The following is a 25212-nucleotide window of genomic DNA, read 5'->3' as shown; positions in this document are numbered from 1 at the left end:
AAATAGTTTTGCAAAGGGCATTTTTTGTTTTAGCGCAAAAATATAACAGTCGGCACAGATTTAAATAATTTGAAATCATGTCTCTCAGCAGTAAAGCTTTTATTGCTAGAATACTAAGCTGATGAATTATTCACTAAAGGATCACATGTTCAAGGCAGTATAATTGTGATGTGTACAATACAAAGCTATATTTGTGTAAATGATGAACTGTGACAATACCCCAGTACAACATGACATCTCTGCGCTCGTTCTTAGTTGGCCTCTAGTGGATTTTTTATCACAAAATGAGTGCAGTATATTGGCTGCAAAAATATCAAGTCAGGATGGCGTTTGCAGATGCATTGTCAAGGTAAGTATATTGGTAAGTTTAGATTTTAGGTCATATTACTAACATCTCATGCAGCGTGTCACCTTGCTGTGCTGCACTGCATGATAGGGAAAGTGCAGGAATGCACCTTACTTAACACTATATTGCGCGTTCCTGTCATTTCCCAGCACTGGTGCACAATATACTGCCTAGTGCCAATGCAGGCCTCCTTCCACATGGTGCGATGGTGCCTGCATTGTAAGCTGGATTGTATTTGTGCAGAAAGGGACACATTCCTGCACAAATAAAATCCCATGAGGTATTTTCCTCTTTCTCTGCGTGTTGCATAGTGGAGCACAGATAGAAAGAGGAAGTAACAAGGAGAAATGAAGATAGTTGTTATGCCTCATATGGGAAGACGTAGCATTCTGACACATTTCCAGGTCTTCCAGTATTGGTAAACATGGGAATTCTTCAGAATAAATGGATGGATGGGTGGGAGCCTCCACGGTCCACTCATGGAATGCCTTCCCAGGGCAGAGTAACACAATGCAATGTTGTACTGCGTTGTGTTTCTCTGGATTTATCAAGCCACTCCGGGACTCACAAGGTGGCTCTTATGGCTTGATAAATCAGACTTTTTGCGCTGCCCTTGGACCCCCTTGCATGGCGAAAGGGTGACGCAAAACTTAATTAAATAAGCCCCCTAATATGTCTAACTCCACACCAATGTGCCTTGATGATATATATGTTATCAAGATGCATAGATGTGAAGTTAAGAAGAATAAATGTAAACACACACTTATATATACCTACATTGACGAGACCATGCTAGCCAATATTCGGCGCTTGATATTGTTGCGGGTCGATAATTTGCCACTCAGTATTGTCCTATGAGTCTCAGGTGTTTACTTGTTTTCCCATTAGATAATCCTTGGTGTTCAGATCAGGCCTAAGGAGGATGATGTAGACTTTAGGAATGAAGATACAGCCTAGCAGTCCAGAGCTGGAAGTAAGGATGGCGAAGATCTCCACAGCCACCATGTACCTGCCCTTGGTGCTCAGGTACGCTGGGATGAAGGAGACCCAGACGCTGCAGAACACCAGCATGCTGAAGGTGATAAACTGGGCCTCGTTGAAAGTAGCCGGTAACTTTCTAGCTATGGAGGCGACAACAAAGCTAAGAAGAGCCAAGAATCCCACATAACCAACCACAGCAAAGAACGCAGCGAAAGAACCTTCGTTACACTGTAGGATCATCTTCCCAGTTTCTGATTTGGTGTCAGTGTCTGGAAATGGAGCAGAGAGATGGAGCCACACAGTGCAGATCACCACCTCCCCCATTGAGCAGAGAAGCATCACAAAGATGGACAATCGAGGGCCCACCCACTTTTTGAGTTTACTGCCCGGCTTTGTGGCATTGAAGGCGATGATAACTGTGAGAGTTTTTGCTAAAACTGAAGAAACAGCAATAGTGAAAATGATCCCAAAGGCAGTTTGACGGAGGAGACAGGAAGTCTTTGAAGGGTGTCCAATAAACAAAAAACAGCAGAGGAAGCACAGCATGAGGGAGAGGAGGAGGATGTAGCTGAGATCCCGGTTATTGGCTCTAACCAGAGGAGTGTTGCTGTATTTAATAAAGATTCCCAGCACTCCAGCAGTGATGATGAAGAACAAAATTGTAATGGAGGTTAAGGCAATTCCCAGCAGATCCTCATAGGACAGGAACTCTACTACCCGTTGAATGCAGGAATCTCTCTTCTGATTGGACCACTGGTCTTCAGGGCATGTTAGGCAGTTTGGCATATCTGCAATCAAAGAACATTGTTCAGTATTACAGAAGATCCTTTAAAGTAGGGAAAGATGAGAGAAATGAATGGAATGGGACAGTCTAGTTATTATGTCCTGTTCTATGGCTAGCTATGCATCTGTAGGCCCCTGCTTGGAAAAAGTCTCCATACTGTATTTCCACTGGTGCTGCTGGAGTGGAACTTCTGCCCCTTCAACTACATTGTGACTATCACAGTTCAATCTAATCTCCTGATCTTACATAAGCCTCAGAAACATCAAGGCCCCTCCACTGCATCATGCACAGAATCTTGAAATTACTCCTCCCCCTGTTCTTCAACCCCAATAGCTCAATGCACAGCTCTCTTTATTTCTCTAAATAACGTTTGTCATAAACATTAATCCCCTTAAATAGATCAATATATTACTATTACCATAAAAGTCTAATATGTTTAGACACTGAAGAAATGAGCACAGGCAAACTTTGTATTTTTGCCAATGTGTTACATTTTCTCAAACACAAGTGAACTTTATGAACCTCAGCAACCGTGTCATTTAATTTGGCCTCTATCGAAAACTAGAAGGCCCAACACACATAGCTGGGCACATATTGGATTTCATATTCAGAAGGTCTCCTAACCTATAGGTCAAATCCCTCATGATTCAGATCTGGACAGACCATTTCTCTAACAATTTTCTTCTCCATGTGGGAGAATCCCCGGACCTCAATACTATGTCACCTAGAAAGGTCAGACGTGGAGAAAGGAGTCTCTACGGTCCTTTTCTTCACATTTTGCTCCTTCCCTCCCTACCGCTCACAGAGATATTAATCTTGTGTTGAAGGATCTTGAGGAAGCATTACCCAGGCATTAGATGTCATCACACCTCGAAACTCAGAAAGCCATGTCTCTCTAGTTCTCCTTTGCTGTAAAGGCAGAAACCGCAGTCTGTATGAAGCTAGAACACAAGTGGAGAACCACTAATACTTGTGCAGACAAACTCACTAAGCAGCCTCAGGCATTTACCAAAGAAACATCAAAATAATTAGGAAGTCCCATATAGTGGATTGAATTAACAACACCGGAAACACGACAAAGGAATATTATATGATTTTAAATGAATATACCAAGCATTTGGCATGTGCCTAATCTATTCCAGCATATCAGTCTCTTTGTGATGACTTAGCCAATCATTTTGAAGGAATTTTTTTAAACATTCATGACACTGACAAATGGTCTCACACAAGAAAGGCGGGCTTCATCTGCCTCTTCATCGTCTTATCAACCCACTTTTCTTGAGTATGTTTTGATGTAGTCTCCCCTGAGCAAATCTTGGTCCTGATTAATAATATCAAAAGAGGCTCACCAGAGGATTCTACTTCTACTTACATCCTGTGTGTTTGCAACACTAGGGAATGTGTTGGAATAGTAAATAATACTATTCCTTAGTCTAGAGTGCCCTCTAGTGTACGTCGTTGTAACGACTTGGGTAGTAATGGCACTGCGTTGTAACAACTTGGTTGTTGTAAGGACCATGTTGTGATTGCATCGCCGTGTAAAATCCAAGAAGTAAATGTTGTTTCCCCTTTAGTTACTTGGTTCAGAGGGATATAAATTAGGTTTTTTCATGAGTGGGAGAATCAAGGCTATTTCACAAACGTCTGGAAAAGAGCCTAAACTAATGATCTCCTTGAATACGGTCACCAATGGCTCACTAATAATTAAGAAGCAAAGTGAACAATTTTTGGGGGACATGGGTCTGATGGAGCCCCGGATTTGGCTGTCCTTACCAACTCTATAATCTGTGTTAAGTTTGACGGAGAGAAGGACACAAAAGAATTGGATAGAGAAGGTATTGTGACATCTGACTGATTTCCATTTGCGTTTAAATCACCGTCAATAAAAGATTTATAGACTATTTCCACTTTTTTCTTAAAAACTGAGCAAGGCAGTAACATAATTCCTCACTACTGTTAATAATGCAGGCCTCTTATATTTTGGCTGAGTTTTTTACTGTCTGGAAGAGCTCTTTACTGTAATTTTTTGCCTGCAGAATGCATGCCGAGAACAACTTGCTTTTTTCCTCCATTAATATTTTTTTTGTGGTCAGAAAGTGACTGCGCGCATTTTGTCTTTCCTAATGGGTCATAATTTGCTCTCCACTGCCTCTCTTTCCTTCTATAGGTTTGTTTCTGGGCTCTCAAACATTCTGTGAACCAGGGCTCTGAAGGGGTTTTCCACCTAGCAAACAAGGAACTAATGGATCGACCGCTGCTTTGATCCAAGATGAAAACCTGCGGACTGCAGTATCAACATCAGGGATCATGTCAGGCTTTGAATTGGATAAAGATATTTGTAGTGCAAGGCACTGGCGTAACGAAAATTTAGCTGGCTTCCCTGCACGGTACGAAGAGGGGCCACCTCCATGCTCAATCAGGAGCTCTATGGCCAGTGTGCAGTGCCGAGGGGGCCCCCTGGAACTTGGGGGGCTGCGGGGACCTGTGTTACGCCCCTGGTGCAAGGGGGTCAATATTCTCTCAGTCACAGCCTTTAGTTACTACAAAGGGATTTTGAGATCTCAGAGGGGGCAGGGAAGTACTAACTGTGAACAATATTGCTTTATGATCTGACCAAAGAATAGGCAGTACTTCTGAAACCTTCACAGTCAAGTTCGATGTAAATATACCATCTAAGATATGGCCTACCACATGGGTGGAATGCTCGTCTACCTTTCTCAAGGCAAAACTAGCCATAGTGTCAACTAAAAAAGCTGTATTACAGTTCTCCAGTTTTTCCAAATAAGAATAAAAATACCCCAATACTGAGAAATCATCTGAATCGATACTGGATTAAATCAAAGGGCTTATGGAAATAATAAAAGTATTTGTTGTGCCCGGTGGCCTATATATCAAAAGGCCTTTAAAGGTATAATTTTTGCTCAGTTTGATCTGGAACGAGAGAACTTCACTGTCAGAGCTGCTTCCAGCTAAGGAACCAGAAACTGACAGGTTGTCTCTGAAAATGATTACTAATACCCCACCTCGCTTATTTACCCGGTCAGCTCTGAGCATTGAATACCCAGCTGGAATAGCTAAAATCTAGTCCAGACCTGACGTTGCACACCATCTCTGTGAGTTCTAATTTATGTTTTATAAAGGACCGTCCGTTAATAAGCATACCATAGAACACCTTAGGTGGTCCTGGTTGTGAGAGCCTAAATGTGTTTGCAGTAGGGCTCGCTCTAATCTTTTCAGAACTCAAACGCAGATAGCAAAAGTCACATTACGTAGGCTCGCCCTGTGGGTCTAGTAAGACACAGTTAGGTTTCCTACCTCCTGTATGAAATGCTAATAAATCCTCCCTGGAATTTTTAAATGCGGGCTCCCCTCCTGGGGAAAAATGGGCAGGGGTTGTGTCTTTGGGCGCGGTCCAGGCTCATACGGGCGCAGGCAAGCTTGCCTGTGGCTTTTATGCCGGAAGAAGGGGGTATAGAAAATAGTTATACCACCGACCTCAAAAATGGGGTCTTGGAAGGGAGGACAGAGTAAAGGGAATGGTTTACACCTCCCTCCACTCAAACAGTCTGCAAATGCTGCGGTGTACCGGGGATTGGAGAGAACAACTAAGTTCACCTGTAAGAACCCCTGTAATCGATTAAAAGCTGGCTTAGACGTGAAGTGCAAACTGCAAGAATAAAATAGTTGGAAACAATGTATGACACCTGCATTTCTCATTGTTAGACAATCATCCCCAGTCACATTACACAAAATAAGTGATTTCTGTTGTAGCAAACCTGTCCCTCTTCCACATGCCACAGCATGCCATCAATGCCTGACATGCACTATGCCTAAGGATGCCATAATTTTCCCAGACACTGCTAGGGGGTGATTTACAAAGGAACAACTTTCATTTGTGGAATTTAGAAAACAAATATAAAAAAAAGATATACATTTTCCCCAGTTGGGGTTTGAACCCTGGCCAAAAAGCACTCACAGCTCCTGTGACCTGCCAGTGAGCTATCTGTTTTGCTTGATTTTATCCCCAGCCGAAGGCCTTTTTGCCATAGAAAAATGATGCTTTTCCCTCTTCTATTTCTATAGTGTTTGGATTTTACATGCCAGAAATTCACTCTTGATTTCCATGCTTTATATAGAAATAGCCCTTCCTCTTTTACAGTCTGCCACTCTCCCCATGCATTTCTCATTGTTAAACAATCATCCCCAAATTCTCATTCCACGAAATAAGTGATTTCTGTTGTAGTACACCTGTCCCCCTCCACATGCCACAGCATGCCATCAATGCCAGACATGCACTATGACTAAGGAAGCCATAATTCTCCCAGACACTGCTAGGGGGTGATTTACAAAGGCACAGCTTTCATTTGTGGAATTTAGAAAACAAATATATTTAAAAAAACAATTTTCCCCAGCTGGGGTTTGAACCCTGGTCAAGAAGCACTCACAGCTCCTGAGAACTGCCAGTGAGTCACCTGTTTTACCAGAATTTTCTCCAGTAAGAGGCATTTTTGTCATGGAAAAATGATGCTGGTCCCTCTTCTATTTCTGTGGTGTTTGGATTTTACATGCCAGTAATTCACTCTTGATTTCCATGCTTTATATACAAATAGCCCTTCCTTTTTTACAGTCTGTCACTAGTCCCATGCATTTCTTATTGATACGCAATTATCCCCAAATTCTCATTCCACGAAATAAGTGATTTCTGTTGTAGCAAACCTGTCCCACCTCCACATTCCACAGCATGCCATCAATGCCAGACATGCACTATGACTAGGGGAGCCATAATTTTCCAAGACACTGCGAGGGGGTGATTTACAAAGGCATAGCTTTCATTTGTGGAATTTAGAAAAGAAATATTTAAAAAATCGATTTTCCCCAGCTGGGGTTTGAACCCTGGTCAAAAGCCCTCACAGCACCTGTGAACTGCCAGTAAGCCATCTGTTTAGCTGGAAATTTCCCCAGCTGAAGGCCTTTTTGTCATGGATAAATGATGCTGGTCCCTCTTCTATTTGTATGATGTTTGGATTTTACATGCCAGAAATTCATTCTTGATGTCCTTGCTTTATATACAAATAGCCTTTCCTTTTTTACAGTCTGCCACTAGCCCATGCATTTCTCATTGTTACACAATCATCCCCAAATTCTCATTCCACTAAATAAGTCATTTCTGTTGTATCAAACCTGTCCCCCCTTCCACATGCCACAGCATGCCACCAAAGCCTAACATGCACTATGACTAAGGGAGCCATAATTCTTCCAGACACTGCTAGGGGGTGATTTACAAAGGCACAGTTTGTATTTGTGGAATTTAGAAAACAAATATAAAAAAAAAAGATTTTCCCCAGCTGGGGTTTGAACCCTGGTCAAAAGCAGTCACAGCACCTGTGAACTGCCAGTAAGCCATCTGTTTAGCTGGAATTTTCTTCAGCTGAAGGCCTTTTTGTCATGGATAAATGATGCTGGCCCCTCTTCTATTTCTATGGTGTTTGGATTTTACATGCCAGTAATTCACTTTTGATTTCCATGCTTTATATACAAATAGCCCTTCCTTTTTTACAGTCTGCTACTAGCCCCATGCATTTCTCATTGTTACACAATCATCCCCAAATTCTCATTCCACGAAATAAGTGATTTCTGTTGTAGCAAACCTGTCCCCCCTTCCACATGCCACAGCATGCCAATTCTTAGAGAGGTCTAATCCTTTCTGCGTAATTTAGAATGTAAGTTCTTCCAAAATTTTGGAAACTTAGAATCGACTGTACATTTTTCAGAGAATTTGGAGGTTGGAGCAGCGCACTCTTTTCTAAAAAGTTATCTGCCAGGCTTTTTCCTTCACTTGAAAGCTCATATCCTAGGAAAAGGACATTGAGATGGGCAATTCTGGATTTTTTAAAGTTGTTTTCAGCATCGCGGTAGGCTTGAACCGTGTTTTCAATGTACCTTTGCAATTAAAAGACATCTTGCGAATTAACTATTTTTAAAGTACTGTATTGTGGATTTTTGTCATATTCAGTCTTGTCTTGAGTATATCAAAATATTGGATATTTTTCTAAACTGGTGTAGTGCTTACACTGTATTACTGTTGGTTATGTGTAAATGCTGAACACACTGCCACTGAGATAAGCCTGACTGCTTGTGCCAAGCTACCAAGGGGGGGGAGCAGGGGTTATTTTAGGAGTGTAACTCCCTTATCCTGACTAGGAAGAAGGGTCCCTACTTGGACAAAGGTGCAAGCCCTTTCCAATCAGGGACTCCCATTTCTAACAGTCTGTATAAGGACCTGTCTCTGTTAATTTGGATAGGAGGTTGTTGAAGTATCAGTTGTTGGCCATTTGCGATGCTGGGCTTACTCCAGGTTGAGCTGGAATGCATTTACAACTGCTTCATGACCTTTTTGGATATGGTAACTTTTGGGGGGTGAATGTATGAACATTCCTAAACCGCTCCATAACTAATCTAGTAAAAACTTTATTTTACCATGAGCAGTGAATAAAGCTATCCATTAGGACATGGTAATGTTGCTCTGTCCTCAATTGCTGGTGTACCTTAGGCTGCCTTGTGCCAGTTACACCCTTACACCGTAGAGTGAGGGTGATTGAGTTATGTCAAGTAAAAAATGTATATTGAAAGTGTATCCTTCCAGCTCAAAATTCAATGTTTGATAAAGTTACCACTTTGTATGCGTAATACATGGTGCAGCACACATGCAAATTAGAAATATGGGGCCTGATTCACAGAATTAACTGAAGACAAAATGCTAAACTTACTACTTTTGGTATTCACAGAATGCACCTATTACTTTTGATATTCACAGAATGGATTTACGACAACTAACTTTACGTCCACACTCGGGCCAGAGATTCCGGCCCGGAGGTTGGACTTCTGGCCCGGAGGTGGGAATTCTGGCCGGTGGCGGACTTTTAGTCATGGCTGAAAGCTCCACCTCCTGGCCGGAAGTTCCACCTCCAGGCCGGAAGTCCCACCTCGGGCCGGAAGTCCCACCTGTGGGCCGAAATCTCCAACTCCGGGCCGGAATCTCTGCCTCTGGGCCGGAATCTCCGGCCCGAGTACTGACGTAAAGTTAGTAGTCGTAAATACATTCTGTGAATACCAAAAGTAGTAAGTGCATTCTGTGAATACCAAAAGTAGTAAGTGCATCCTGTCAATACCAAAAGTAGTAAGGTTAGGATTTTGTCTTAAGTTAGTTCAGTGGATCAGGGCCATTTTCTCCAACTTTACTCCTGCCTTGAGGATGCATATTTGTTTGATGCCTATCCCTTTCTATTAAAGTTAGTAGATAGGGATTAGTGTCAACATCCATGGGTGAGTGCATGGAAACATCCATGTACCACCCATGGTATGCCTCCATGGAGTAAATTAGCTCATAGTGCAACTTTGTGCTACTTAGGGTTACTGTCCAACTCATTTCAGGAACTGCACTGGAAATAAGGCCTCAAAATAATACTTTGCACCAGGTTTGCACCACTTTTCTGATGCAAGCCAGGAACAAACTCTTATTACATCTGCCTGTGATCATAACACAGTGATTGTTATTAAAATGGTATTGCAAGCTAAAGGAGTCCTCTTTCCCAACCTTACAATGACAAAAGATTGAGGGGAATAAACCATAGGGTTCTGAGTCCATGCCTTTCTATGTGCATGAAGCATCTTGATGACACTTCAAAAAGAAAAGGGTTTCTGCAGCAAAAGAAATCCCCACTAGGATATCTCCAGAAAATACGAACCTGTGTGCTGCATGTCACACATGATTTGCAGAACATTATACGCTGTGATTTGCAGCAGGAATATTAACACTCCAAGCTACTATTTCATGAGTCAAAACTGTGACCAGCTAAATAGCAGATCTCTCCCTGTATTGTGTTAACCACCAGAGGTATCATGCCATTGCAATTATCCCCTGAAAAATTATGTGCACGCAAAAGATCTCTGCAGGCTGCTCCTATATTGGTTCAGCCTGCCATGCAGGGGATGCACCCTTGATCTTGGACCTGGCACTATGATGTCAGTCACACTACCTGAAAGCCAGCATTGGTTGGGGGTAGGTGGGAGAGAGAGCAAAAGAGAGAGAAAGAGAATAATGGTATAACTCTGTTCAAATATTTTAATTTCCATGTTTCGGCCACAGTGAAAATATGTAAACTAAATAAATACAAACTACGGAGGCGGTTCACAAAGGTAACTTACACTTGTGAGTAATTTACATATGCAAGTCTCCTTTGGGCCTTTGGAAAAGATCATTGGTAGGCATGCAGTGTTTTATCACCTACCACGCTTGTTGGTAATCTCTCCTTCTGAGCAGAGGGCGCAGTCGTAGCAGCAGATGGGTTGGCCCTCCAGAGGGACCTTCCTGTACCCAGGAGGACAGCTCTCACTGCACACAGAGCGAGGGACCTGGAGAGGAGGCGAAGAAGGGCTTTTGTGAGAAATAAACTGGGGAAGAGGCAAACATCCAATGTGACTTTATCACACAAGCAGCTGATTGAGAGACAACTTGCATATATGCTCATTTGAGAGATAAGAGGAGGATGAGATAAAGGGCAGATGTCATAGCATCAGTGTGAGCGATACTTTAAAGAACAGATGTGGGGCACATTTGATAGCATCAGTGTGAGGATCCAGGGAGTGAGAGATGAGGGGCACATGTGAATGTGAAAAAGGCAATGGTCCTAGAATTTAAGGATTTTTTTCTGTTGGACATGGCCCTTCTTAGGGGATATTAACCCAAAGCGTTTTGCTTTTTCCTGCTAGCTTTTGCTGTATCTTTCTGCCTGACCTTAGGACTCTGGGCACCTTCCCGCTGTACTGCAGAGGGAAGGATTGTGCATCCATCCTGCACATACCTGGAAGTGGTGTGTACGTGGTTGGTTTTGGTGCTGTACCTATGCATACCCCATAAATATGTACCTCACATACCCGTGGCAGGTACGACACTGGCTAGTAGTGGGATTCAGCACCTATTGTGCCACTCACTGGATAGCCTGTCAACCATGTATTGCGCCTGCCATCGCAGGCATGTGGGGTACCATTGCACCCCTGCTTATGTTTGCATCACTCACACCTCAACCAATTCTGAGTGGGCCTTCTAATACAATGAGAACTTCCTCCAGGGAAGCCCTGAGGAGCACGAGGGTAGCTGGATGAAGACAGGGTGGGGACAGATGGCTGTCCTCTGTACAGGTAGTAAGGAGCTCCTGCAAGGGTTTTCCTCTGTCTTGGGGTACTCCTGAGGTGTTGCCAATGCTCTTTCGTGTCGTTAGGCCCTGGGCACGTTCTCACCCTACATACAGTGTGAAAGTGCAAGCGCCTTTCTACACATGTGGCAGGAATTAAAGGCAGCATGCACAAGAAGCAACCTGCTACATTTTTCGGAACTTATAAAATGACATTCATAAGCGTTCACCGGTTGCAGAACCCTATTTGGCCCATTTCTTTTGTATGGACGCATCGCGTCACTGTGACTGCATGCTCATTGCACCCAGTGTTCGATTCATAGGTGAACCCTCGGAGGTCGGTGTGTATCCGTAGTAGGGCCTCATTCTACCTCGTGTTGCTCTGCTGAACGTGCACCTCTGTGTGTGACCAGGCTGGTCTGGCATAACCCAAATCAATGTGCACCGGACGTTATGCTTCATTTACAGGAAGGTACAGATTATAAGAGCCTTTGGTTTGTGTGACCAGAATTGCCTGGTGCAACCCATCTCAACGTGTACTGGTCATTGTGCCTCATTTCAAGGGAGGTACAGAATATGCACCTCTTTGTGTGTGTGTGTGACCTGCAGTGTCTGGTGTGAATCATACCAGCGTGTACCAGACCTTGTCCCCGGACTGCCTGGGTATGACACAGATCAACATGTACCTGAGGGCGGGCCTTCTGCATCTGAGAGGCTCCCCAGCGTTATTCCCCATTCATTGTTGCTTCCTTCCTGACCCTCATCTCAGCAGACCAACTGGCCTCTTCTCACCTGGCATCTCCCAAAGGACATAATGGCACCAGGTAGTAGCGAGACGGATTAACTGGGCTGGAGCAACGCTTCTGAGACAGTTCAGAAGCAGGTCAAGAGACTGCATGACTCCTTTCTGTTTTGAGACCTGTGGGTGACTTCCTGAGTGGCAGCCAAACCCCTGTTGTTTGTGTCCAACTCTTAATTAAACTTGTCACTTCCTTCACCTGTTCCTGCGAACCCATTCTGAATGGGATCTGGGGATCCTCCATCCAGGGTATTGGGACAGTCAGGGTAAACTGTAGGGTGGAGGGAGGTTTAGGCTGTAGGGTCTGTAGGGTGTTATCAGTTGACCTGCTGAGCATCAATGCACTGCATTAGGATGCCAAGTGTGTATGAGTGTAAGAATGTTCCATGCAGACTGGCTGGTATGAGTGGCATCACATTAGCGGTACGGATTGAGCGTCTGTGGAAGTGACAGTTTTTGTACTGCCGGTGTTTCACACCATTGGCCATCAGTGCGGTTTTCCGCATTGACTTCATGCCAAAAGCACTTTGCATTTAGCACTAGTTGTACCTGCATGGACCCGGCCCGAGGTACTGCTAAAAAGTGGTCTAATTTCCTCCTAAATATACATGTTTCTGATTGCGTTGTGACCTAGGGTGCCCCCTATAACTGTGTGGGATTCTATTATAAGGATTGTTGGTGTGGGTCTCAGGTGTATAGCCCTTTGTGCTGCCTAAGGGAGCTGTGGAATGTTTGCGGGGGGGGGGGGTTAGATTAGGAATTGTCCCCAGTTTAAATATTCTTGATGTTATCACAACACAAGTGGTCCTCCTAATAATTCTAAGTGTGATTTATGCCCAAAAGTACACAACGTTAATTTTGCATTGATTATATACATGTGCTGGATACAAACAATTTTTTAGATACGTCATATTTGAAATCTCTTTTGTACCGCGTGGGGTATTTATCGTTAGTGAGCACTGTGCCAATGCTTTACACATTGCCTCTGTGGTAAGCCTGACTGCTCAGTGCCAAGCTACCCAAGAGTGAGCACAGACTATACAGTGAGTGCAATCACCTGCCCTTTGAAGGGGGTCGTGGATTCTGTCTGGCTGGATTTTTGTCTCAGCCAACCAGAAAACACCGCTTTCAACATTGTCCTTGAGTTTGGGCGTCATTAAACAATTTCCCTGCCAAGGGTCCACAAGCCTGACATTGTAGCCCAGAGATATGTGTTGACCTTTGTTCTACCCAGTACAGCACTTACATCTGTTACTGTAAGCTGGTGGTCAAGTGGAAGACAAGCTGTTAGGTTTAAATGTTCTGTTATCTGAGCCAATTTAGGCTCTGTGGTGGAAAACCCACATTATACCACCTCTAAATGAGCCAAGAACACTTTTTTTGACGCACCAGCAACGCAGAGTGCTGACCCATATCTACGAGGCCACGCAAAGCCACTTTACATGGGTTTTAATGTCCTTGTAGATATGAGTAAGGCAAAGCAGCGCATTCAATGGGCCAAAGTGGCCTTCCATGGGCAGCGCGTGGGTGTTCCCACTCCAGACCCATGGATTCTGACGCTTTCCCAGATTTACAAGGACTTATAATCCTGGGAATGCGTGAGAAGAAATTACTTTATTTCTCCTTATTTTTTCCTCTTTGTTTGCTACATTTTTCAGCACACATAGGAGGAAAATGACTTATTGTTAAAAACAATATTTCCTACAAGGCAGGCCCCCTTGCACCATGGTGCAAGGGCGTCTGCACTGGCGATGGGCAGTCCATTGTGCACCAGCGCAGTGAGAAAGCACAGGCATGCACCGTATCTCAGAGATATGACGCATTCCTGCCCTGTTCTTTTGATGCAGAGTAGCAACGCATAGTGACTTGCTGTGTTGCCCTTCATCAAAAACTAGTACATGAGCCCCTTAGAGTTTAGTGGGGCAGCCGAACTTCAATTTTTGTGGTTCACCCCCTGATCCAGACTGTCAATGAGACAGCAGTTACTTTTCCATTTGATCATGATTGTCCTTTCACATCCATACGATTCCCACCTTTTTTCCAAGTTTGCTCCCGAATCAGACAGGAGCCATTACCTGTTTAAAGTTAGGGTGCCAACGAATGGCTCGGTCATCAATGACAAACTGTTCTTCCCCGGAAGGGTTTATTTGGTAGCTTCCCACTTTGATCCTTGTGGCATTTTTGAGGTCATAGTAAATCCAACTGAAAATGTCAAAGCGCGTGGGAGGGTCCCCTTGATCATCAAAGTAGATTTCATCACCAGAGGGAGCTTTAAAATGAAGATTCTGCATGTAATGATGTAACTGGAAGAAGACGGAGAAATTAAAAAAGGACACAGCAAATAAATAACCATGAGCTGCAATAATACCTATAGCATTGGGCAGTGCATGACTTAGTTCCTACTTATAGACATAACATTTTTGCAGAAGAAGTTGTGAATAAAGAACGTTTGATGGTTCTGAGGTCATAAAGAGACTAACCCAATGCAGCTCATGACAACTGCAGTTGTCCAGGTGTAGTCCTGCACACAGACAATGCTGTGAAGAGTTACTGCCATGCTAGATTGAGGCAGTGAATGTGCTGTAGAAATAACAAGGTGGCTTCAGTGGTAGAGATTACACTGTGCCTGCTGAAGGGGCGTTGGATTCTTGTATTCAGCAGAGGGGTGCGATTGAAGTGATAGGTGACGCAGAAGTTGGTCATGTCATGATGGCAATAACTGGAGTCATTCAGTAGACAGTGCCAGGATCGGTGTGGCAGGACTTGGTTACAAATGTGCAGATTGAAATAGGGTTTACATTCCCCTTGTGCCATGCTCAGTGACGCAAGGCAACACAAGCCCTGGAATGGATTTACTAAGCCACACAAGCCGCCTTGTATGGCTCTGTGTTGCTTAGTAAATCCAGAGTAACGCACATCATCCCAAATCACTGCCTTGCAGTACCCTGGGTTGTGACAATATTTAAAAGGTGGAGCATGGGTGTTCCCAAGCTTCCCCCATGGATACTGATGCAAACCCAGATTTAATAAAAAATAGTGAACCTGGGGTTGCGTCAACATGACACGCCTTTCCAAGTTAGACGTAATGAGGAGAAATAGCTTTATTTCTCATTGTTATTTCCTCATTCAACTTGCACTGCATTCTGTGGCACACATATAGAGAGGAAAATACCTCGGAGGATTGTTTTTGTGCAGCAAGGTGTCCATTCCTGCACAAAACAATCCTTCTCTTAACTCAGGCCGCCTTGCACCTTGGTGAGAGGGTGCCTGGGTTGGTGCCAGCACAGCGAGTGAGCAGAAATGCAGCATCTTCTTGTAGATATGGCACATTTTGTCCCTCTCCCTGTCATGCAACGCATCCCAGCAAATTGTCCTTCTGCATTGCTTTTCATGACTACTTAGTAAATCTGCCCCAACGTGTCTATGTCTGTGGTCATGTACTTCCCATTGAAGAGGGAGGTGAAGCATAAATTGGTAGAATCTGTTGTGTTCATGCAGAGGACATCATAGATATACTCATGGCTGCACTAGATCACAGTGATGTTTTAAAAAAATACCTGGGTAGGTCTTGCTCTAACCGCCCTAGTACTTCGATATTGGCTTCCTTCTTAATATATTCATTTTATTTATTTAGAGGTTTTGTGAGGAAATACTAAGTTCAGTTTGGATACATCAAAGCACTGACATAAAAGATAAACAATACAACTTAAGGAGGAAATTGGAAGTTAGAGTCTACTCAGCAGATGAACCCAGAAACAGTCTTCATAAAACATAGAGCTGGGTTAGCATGTTCAGTCTTTTAGAGGACCTATACATGTATAATGCTTTGTATGGCATATTGACTGAATCTGACAGGTTTACTTACAATTCACGCAGTGAGGCAACTTCCTTTGTAGTGCTGCGTGAATGGGAGAGAGTTGGAAACCACCGTAACTACTAAAATAGGAAGCTCTTGAGCTTACTCCCAGCAGTGGTGCACTTGTGGCTGTCTAGCATTGATGCTTCCATCCTGAAATCTAGCATTCATTGACACCAGCAGTTGGAATGCTGCAGCCAGGTGTGGGAATCTGTAGAAAAAGAAACAGTGGGACGGAATACATTTGTATGTGAATCTCTGAACTCAAGTGGTGGTGTAGGTGCAGTAGCGCTGCTTCTCGAGGGAGCTGGGCATGCAGCGGTGACCCATAGAGGGCAGACCAGAACTGTCCAATGATGGAGGAAACCAGTGGTGGTCGGCTAGGCTCAAGCGTTGTCGGGCAGGAGAGATTGTTGGCCAATATATTTAAAAAAACGTAAAAATCTTACCTTGCTGCTGGGTCCCGCGTCTCTGATCCTGATTAGGCCTGGGTCGCCCACTCTGCTCTGTTCGTGGAGTTTGCAGAGTTTTCTGCTCTCCCCGGAGCTTGCGGAGTGCAGAAAACTCCGCTACGCGTAGTGCAGCAAAGATTTTTGCCCGCTCGTGAACGTTAAAGTTGGCGAGAACAAGCTGCTACTCAGGTTGAATTTCTACCTGAGTGTCAGGAAGATCAGCGCGAACTGCAGTTTGCACTGCACTCAGCCACTTGCGGAACTACCTGGAATTTTTGTTGCCACTTCGCGGAGTTCTGAGTAGCAAAAGTCCGCTAGCTAAGCCCAGGTCTGCTCCTGATCTCCTCGTCAAACTTGAGGAACAGGAGGCACAGGCAGGCCCCACTGACCAATCACATTTGGTCTGAGGATCCTGGTTCGACACTCAGCCAGGGAATGGGGGCCTGGGCATGTTCTCCACACAGGCTGCAATGCAGCCTGCATGGAGAACAGGGAAAGTGCGCATGACTGTTTTGGACAGCCTGAGAGGCCTCATGTGCACTTAGGAGTGGGCAAACCACCCCTCCCCTGCCCTGCTCTGAGATCAGAGCAGCCCCATACTAGAGCAGCACAAAGCATAAAATGATAATAATTCAAAGTTATTATCATTTAATGTTTCTACTTTGCACATCATTGAGCACAGGGCTCACGGATTTCAACATATTCTACTAACAACAGTCTCCGGATGTTGGACCGGCTGTAGCAGCCAAGGTAATTATCTGGCCCGCCAAGATGTCCTTAACAATTTTGGTGAGAGGACCATGACAAGACTGACACAGCGCACTACGAAATAAATGCCAGACATGGAAACTACACTCCCAGCCACACCAGAACTTGGCAATGAGAACTCGGGCCACACAGAAGGCTGGGAGGCTGCAGGGGTCTAACACAAATAGTGAGTCCCACCCATGATCTTGTTAGGTGGGGGTATTGTAGGTGGTTGCTAAAACATACAGGACCTTATTAGAGGGCCCTCCCCAGGGTCTATAATATCTGGCGGGAGGGGTGGAAAGGGGAACCAACAAAACAAAATGGATAAATATGCAGTGTTTAAGACATCCTCAGCACTGCCTTCACATCTGGGGAAGTAGACACTGCATCTCTAAACGGAACCAGAGCAAGAAATTAAGCCCTCCTTAAAAGATATGTTAGTGCTTTTCCAAGGCATGCAGGGCTTGCTGAATTCACAAATGTATTCGGTGAGATGGAGAAATGGACTCTCTAATGCAGACTGACATCAAGAAAACGAGTGAAAGGGTCACAGAGGTTGAGAACTTGCTGGACACACTAAAGTCTGATGAAAAGGCCCTCTGGGGTCAAGGGAATCACTTAATGAAAAACAAAGTGATGATAATGGCCAAGCTGTTAGATTAAAAGGGTTCCTCCAGAAGGAACAATATTTGAGTGATGGGGACCTTGAGTGGGCAGAAGGGCCAAGTGTTGCACTCTTCCTCGAGGAATTTATAATGATCATTTTGAAGCCCAAAGCCTTCTCCAAGTTTTTTTCAGTCAAACGTGATTATAGAGCCCCAACACTGCCACCCCATCCCGTAGCCCTCATTGCACACACTTTATTCACTGAGATAGGTATGCAATCCTACAAGTCCCCAAGAATCTTACAATATTAAATTGCCACCAAACATTTTTTCACAGACTTTAAGCTGAAAGTACAACACATATGATGGAGCTTCAATGGTATGTAAAAGGTGCTGTGAGTGAAAGATCCTTAATATATGATGTTTGTGGTAGAAGGGAAGACCTGATACTTTGTGACTCCAGAGAAGAGAAAGCCCATGGGAAGCATTTGATGAAGGGATAGCAAAGCAGGGTTTGGAGATTAGGGACCTCTCTAGTGCTGTTGATTCCAGTAAGACCTCGTAGACTCCTGAAATAAGAGATGCCTTCATATATCATAGGAGTCTTAGCATAGAAACGCACATCATCTGGATTCTTCTGGACCTCACTCCTTCTGTGTGAAGCCCCAAAAATGTCTTGGAAATACAATGGGATTCTTGGGGGTGAGAAAGACAACACATTTTCAGATACTTGGCACAGCAACTTCGCTCTACACTTTCTTTGTAGTAACAGGTGCTTTGTATTGTTGGAGAGGCAGGTAGTTTCGAGTCTGCCACGCAGGGTTGCAGGGAGGGAGGAATTTACCAGAGGGAAAGTTTGATTATGTTTGATTCTTATTTTTGCAGCACTGTAAATGTTCGACCTGCACACCTCTTTAACTGAATAGTAATCTGCTAAGCAACTAGTTTCAACCAGTGTGGGAGCAACCATGCTGGGGTTTTGCCCAAAATCCCTGTCTGAAAACCGCACTGTCAAGGCCTGGAATGTCCAGATCTGCAAGGTGCTCACCCTAAAGTCCCTAAGGTTTCAAAAAATATATATATCACACTTGTTATAGTTTGAGTACGAGTTTATATTTTTGTAACATCCAACAATTATGCGACTTACACATAGGTTTGTTCAGTTTTTCCACAATTCTCAGGATATTATGTTAAAACATGAGTGGTTCTCATGGAGCACATTATGTTGCATTGTCAAATTCGATTGATGAATTGATATGTATATGTTGAGTTTCTTCACTTCATATAAAATCGTAACCAAACTATAACAAGTGGGATATACATATTTTTTGAAACCTTAGGGACTTTAGGGTGAGCACCTTGCAGACCTGGACATTCCAGGCCTCGACAGTGCTGTGAATCTTATTTTTCACATCCACTGGGAAGACACCTTAAAGTAACTATGAATCGTGCTCCTGTGATGCACAAAATTATCAACAATTATGTCATTTCAGATGTGATTAAGGATGTTATAAATGTAGCCCACGTTAAGACCAGAACCTGGGCTTCTATGGGAATTCACAAGGGCATATTATCAAGCCCATTATCGCTGCTTTAGCGGCAGTTTCCTGCCGATAAAAGTGGCGATAATGTATCGCCCTTTCTAGATAATATGGCCCTATATTGCTTAGCCAGCCTACCATAGGATTACAACGATTTATAGACTCATTCAACAAGTATATTTTACCTAATGGTCTACAAAATAATACCAACTTAGTCAACTTGCCGCCTCTGTCCTCTTCTCCCTGTCCTCAATTGTCCGAGTGTATGCCCCTGACCTCTGCCGTCCCACAGTGTTCTAATGAACAACTAGATCACTAATATTCTATGTTTATTCGAAAAGTGTGGCACGCCTGATGTCATCTTGATGGAATCAAAACTGTAATACTGAAAGCATTTCCTGTACAAATTATAAACATGAGGTGGTCTTCTAACATAGAAATTATGGTTAGTCCTCTAAACAACTAATATGAACACATATTTCTGAGTTCTCAAATAGCGACAAAGCGCTTTTAAATTATTTGCTATATCAATGTTTTTGTTTCCATTTGTTCACTTGATTACTTGTTGTACCTAGGATAGAGGATATAGCCTTATGGCCAGAGCTTTAGACTTTGCAACTGGAGAACAAATTTTGAATTTCGACTTCGCCTCAACATTCTGTCTTTCTGGGCAAATCACTTAATCTCCCCATGCCTAAAACAAAAATAAATGTGTCCTTTGTGTAATGTAACCAATGCTCATGTAAAGCAAGCCAACATCGTTAGGTCAAGTCTGTGTTATATAAAACTGTAAAAAGAAAATGAAGTCTTTTTCACACTTCTGTCATTGGGTATAGTTGGGCTACATTTGGATGATATTTGTGCTACATTTGGGCTCTTTTTCTCTGGAGTCCATCTTGGAAGGCCTTATGTTATGAAGCTCCCTAATTCCCCCATTTACTGCATTATCCTCATTAGAAACTGCTTTCAGTTTCCCACTTTCATTCCATCAAGATAGCGGTCAGATTTGCCACACTTTAAGTATAAATTCAGAATTATAGTAATCTAGTTCCTCTTTAGAACACTATGATGAAGCTGCTGATCACCAGGGAGTTAACTGGCATTCTGCTGCTGGTGTTGAAAGTGCATGTTTCATTCTGTGTGCCCTCATTAAGACTCATTTCAAATGTGTCCTAAATTGGTTTTTTTCAGCACAGACCATCATTTCTATGTTGTGTTTCTGTCCAAATTAAATGTTTTATGCTTTACCAGTTTCCTTCACCGAAAATGGTTTCAGGTGTGCCACATTTTTGTCAAAAGTAAGACTGTTAGCACTCTAGTTGTTCTTTAGAACACTCTGGGAGGCTGAAGTAGAATACTGGGTATCAGCTGACAGGAGTTGCTGATGGAAATGAGAAATTTCCTAGCTATAATGAAGGAAACATTTAATTCTATTAAGGATGCAGAGGCGAGGATTTTGCATAACTTTCTTCACTTTTTATTACCAGCAGATTTAAAGTTAAACAAACAAAAAACACTGTCCACACTTCAACTCCCATGAGTCCTTGGGAGGAGTCCATGTCAACCACAAGCCAATAGCAGTACAGTCCGTCCCAACATATAAATCCTCGTGGTCAGAAGTTCTTCCTCTTTCTTGCTGCAGGAAGTTCAGTCACGCGGCGTCACTCGTTTTGGAATCGGAGCTTACGAATAAAATAACCCCTTAAGTTAATTCGTTCATAGGATCATTATTCACATATCTATGAATACCATCTATGCATGATAAGCAGATTTGAACATTTACTTAACCGCATGCGTGTGGGCGGAACTCCGCTCGTACGCGGAGATTTTCTAAAGCGCATGTTACGTGACGAGCTGGGCTCGTCATCAGCGTAGCAGGAGGCTACCTCATGACGAGCCCAGCTCGTCATCAGCGTGGAAGGGGTTAAAAGCTTGATAACAACAAACATTACCTGTCATGAACACCATATAAAACCTAAGAAACATAGTCAAACCAGTACAAAACATACCAAGGAAACATCATCATCAGATTGATACTTCCTGTTCGACATCGGACGTGGGGTGAAATCAGTAATACCCAGGAAATAAAGAGATACTTACTGTAATACAGACCAGCGGGTGGACAGTATATCCTCAATATGTACCAGGTGGGATGAGCCTCGCCTCTGCGCCCTTAATAGAATTAAACGTTTTCTTAACTATAGCCAGCCGCGGCCCGTGCAGGTAAGAGCGGGGGTGGTGGGGCCGGGTGGGGGAGATTCCAAAAGACGCAAACAAGGGAAAATTAAATAAATAATTCCTTTTTCGCTTGTTGTCGTCTGTCAAACTCCCCCCCCACACTTGGCCCCACTGCCCCACCACTCTTACCTGCATGGGCCGCAGCTGACTATAGCTAGGAAATGTCTCCTTCTATGTCAGGACCGGAGGCGAGGATTATGCATGTTTAAAGCTTACTTACCACCAAAGATTTGGCCTCATGGATTGGTTTAAAAGGAAACCTCTTAAGGGTGGATTCTGAAGACAAGTCCGTCGCATCCATTGTATCCACCTGGCATTGGAAGGAGAAGAGACAGCCCTAAATGGCTTCCTAACAGCGATCGGTAATTGTTTCTCACCCGGATGTCTAACCTCCTCTGTCACCTCCTTGTAGGCCTTAAGACACCTTACTACACAAAGTTTAGGACCGACTTCAAAAGCAGGATAATTTACTAACCTGGTATTAGTCTTGGTCCTCCTGGAGATGATGAATGTCACCCCCTCCGGGGTAAATACTTTGGATGTGATGTCTAAGGCTCTGACATCAACTAGTCTTTTGCAAGAGATGAGATAGAGAAGCATGGACAGCTCTGCGGAAATCTTTTTCCTAAATAGATATTGGTTATCTTGCCAGCCCATCAAAAAGTGCAAAACCTGGTTCACATCTAACAAACTAGAGTATCTAGGCTCTGGGGGAGGACATTTTGGAATGCCTTTCAGCAATTTGCACACCATGGGTGATCCCCAACCGGGGTGTTGTTAATAGGCAGGTGTCCAGCAGAAATGGCCGAGCGGAAGGAATTGACTGTGCAATAAGCTATACCGGAGCCAGACAGTTCAGCGAAACAATTCAGGACATCTGCAATTTGTGCCCCCACGGGATCCAGGTGTCTTGGCAGTACCCCCCACCCCAATGGCCAATTCATCTGCCCTGGCTTGAAAGGATGCTGAGCATGGAATCTCCGCAAAAGTCGAGGAGCATGAACATCTTCTGCTAATTCCCATGACCTATCCTCAGGCCCATAACCTGTCCACTCCACCGAATAGTAAAGTCTTCCTTTGGTTCTTTTAGAGTCAAGAATGTCTTTTACCTCATACTCAGTATGGCCATCTAACAATAGAGGTGCTGGTGGTCTGGTAAACCTAGTGGCAGGAACAGTTTTCTAAAGTAGAGAGACGTGAAATATGGGTTGAATGCCTGAATTAGAGGGCAGTTTTAATTTGACAGTGACCGTACTCAAAATTCTTTCTATCCCATAGGGCCCCACGAAACGTGGTTGGAACTTTCGATTGCCCTTTAAACGAAGGTGACGTGAGAATAACCAAACTTGATTTCCCACCCTGTATGTCGGTGCAAGTCTTCGATGTTTATCTGCCTGCTTCTTGTAATTCACTTTGGCATTGACTAAATTGGACTGTGCAGATTTATGAACGTGGACAAGGTCTTGTATCAAATCTTTTACTGCAGGAACCCTCATATCTCCAAAAATATTAGTGTGTCTGCCATAATTCAAAAAGAAAGGCAAACTCTTACATGCAAACTCCACCATCCAAAGTAACTCAGACCAATCACCCTCCTGATCCAGAAGGAATATCCTGAGGTATTGTTCTAACTCTTGATTGACTCTTTCAGTCTCACCATCTGTCTAGGGATGATAACTGGTCGAGTATGTGACTTCCACTCCCAAACCAGACATGAATGCTCTCCAGAAATGAGACACAAACTGAGAACGCTGATCAGAAATCAAAATATTTGGCACCCCATGAATTTTAACTATATGCTCACTAAACTGCTTAGAGAACTCTTTGGCTGTAGGTACCCCTTTAGAGGAATGAAGTGGCTCATTTTGTGAAGGTATCTACGAAAACTAACACTGTGTCAAACCCATGACTAAGGGACAAGTCAACAATTAGATCCATAGTGATAGTATGCCAAGGTTGGGAAGGGGTGGGCAGTGGATGCCATAATCCTGATGGGGCTTGTCTCAAGGCCTCCCCTCATGCACAGGTTTCACAAGTGGCCACTTATTTTTTAACATGAGTCTGCATTTTGGGACACCAAAAATAACGTTGGATTAAGTCAAGAGTCTTTAACACGCCCTTATGTCCTGCTAAGGGTTGATCATGAAATACTTGGAGGGCTTTCTCTTGTAACTCAATAGTTGGCAAATACAGCGCACGATGAAAGTAGGGCAATTGGTGGAATATTTCTCTTCCAGGTTCCAGTATTTCTTGTTGAGACAAACTTTTCTTGGCCTCTTCCTGAAAATCCACCAGTGTAATAGTACAGATAATTTTATCCACTGGAATGATGATTTGCGGAACTACAGAATGTTCTGGATTATCTGTTTGAATTCTAGACAAGGCATCAGCCTTCCCATTCTTGTTCCCAGGTCGGTAAGTGATAACAAAGTCAAAATCTGTGAAATAAAAGGAGCATCGCAACTGTCGAGGGGTCAAGGTCTTAGCAGACTTCAAACACTGTGAATTTTTGTGATCAGAGTGTACAGATACAGTGCGCCTGGCTCCAAATAAGTAATGCCTCTATTCATCAAAAGCATCTTTTACTACCAACAACTCCTTTCCTGCTATTGTATAGTTGATTTCCACAGTAGTATTTTCTGGACGTGAATGCCACTGGGTGTAGCTGTCCCTCGTTCTTAATGCGTCGGGACAACACCCCCCCAATTGCAAAATCAGAAGCGTCGGCTACAACGATGGAGGGTTTGGCTAGATCTGCATGAAGTAAAATGAGGGTAGAGGTAAAACTTTCCTTGAGAAACTCGAAGGCCTGTTCCACTTCTTCTGACCACAGGAACTTCACTCCTTTCTTGAGCAGCCTAGTGATGGGCACAATTTTCTGTGGGAAACCTTGAATGAAACATCAATAGAAATTGTCAGACCCTAAAAATCATTGTACCTCCTTCACATCCTTTGGGGAAGGCCAATCAATCACAAATTGAACCGTCTTCTGATCCATGGTCACTCCTTCTGGAGAAAGAACAGATTCTAACAATTCCACAGTTTGTACACTAAAAGCGCATTTTTCAAGCTTCACATACAACTGATTACGACGTAATCTCTCCAAGACCATCCGGACATGTGTAGTGTGCTCTTGAGTAATCTTAGAAAATATCAAGATGTCATCCAGATAGACAACTGCTATCTTATCAATTAAATCTCCCATGATGTCATTAATGAAATGTTGCAAGGCGGCGGGGGGCATTACAAAGGCCAAACGGCATCACTTGATATTCGAACAACCCATATTTTGTCAGAAACGCTGTCTTCCATTCATGTCCTTCTTTTACACGAATGAGGTGGTAAGCCCCTCGAAGATCCAGTTTAGTGAAGATTTGTGCTTCTGTGATCTGATCTAGGAACACTGAAATCAGAGGCAGAGGGTAACGATATTCTTTATAGTCACCCAATTCAATGCACAGTAGTCAATGCAAGCCCACAGCGATCCCTTCTTCTTAGGGATGAGAAATAAAAGAGAGGATACAGGTTTAATAAAACCATTTGCCAGGTAACGATCCAAGTATTCCTTGCGATAACAGTTCTCATCTTCTGTCAATGTGTGGAAAAGTAAATTTTGCCATGTTCTGTGTCCCTACGCCTCATCCATCATATGTTATGTGTGCATGACCA

General features: G+C 43.5%; 1 protein-coding gene across 1 annotated transcript; it reads right to left on the bottom strand.

Moving 5' to 3' along the window:
* Window positions 1–1207: 1207 nt before the first annotated feature.
* LOC144784206 (vomeronasal type-2 receptor 26-like) lies at window positions 1208–24748 on the bottom strand. Its single transcript, XM_078662863.1, has 4 exons — window positions 24482–24748; window positions 14177–14404; window positions 10400–10523; window positions 1208–2115 (listed from the first exon to the last, which is right to left on the bottom strand). Exons 1-4 carry the CDS (start codon window positions 24746–24748, stop codon window positions 1208–1210), a joined length of 1527 nt encoding a protein of 508 aa, XP_078518989.1.
* Window positions 24749–25212: the final 464 nt, after the last annotated feature.

Source organism: Lissotriton helveticus, chromosome 10 (assembly GCF_964261635.1).
Source record: "Lissotriton helveticus chromosome 10, aLisHel1.1, whole genome shotgun sequence".
NCBI classification, from domain to species: Eukaryota; Metazoa; Chordata; class Amphibia; order Caudata; family Salamandridae; genus Lissotriton; species Lissotriton helveticus.
Note: the sequence above shows the minus strand (reverse complement) of the source record. Positions and strands in the feature narration are given on the sequence as shown.

What these genes read in the sequence shown, in the direction of transcription:
- LOC144784206 (XM_078662863.1), bottom strand. Translation starts at nt 24,748, where the DNA reads ATGGGAGATTTAATTGATAAGATAGCAGTTGTCTATCTGGATGACATC. An exon ending in CCCCAAAGGATGTGAAGGAG is followed by an intron (nt 14,405 to 24,481) that starts GTACAATGATTT and finishes GTCTTCTTCCAG; the next exon opens with TTACATCATTACATGCAGAA. An exon ending in GGCACCCTAACTTTAAACAG is followed by an intron (nt 10,524 to 14,176) that starts GTAATGGCTCCT and finishes CCTCCTCTCCAG; the next exon opens with GTCCCTCGCTCTGTGTGCAG.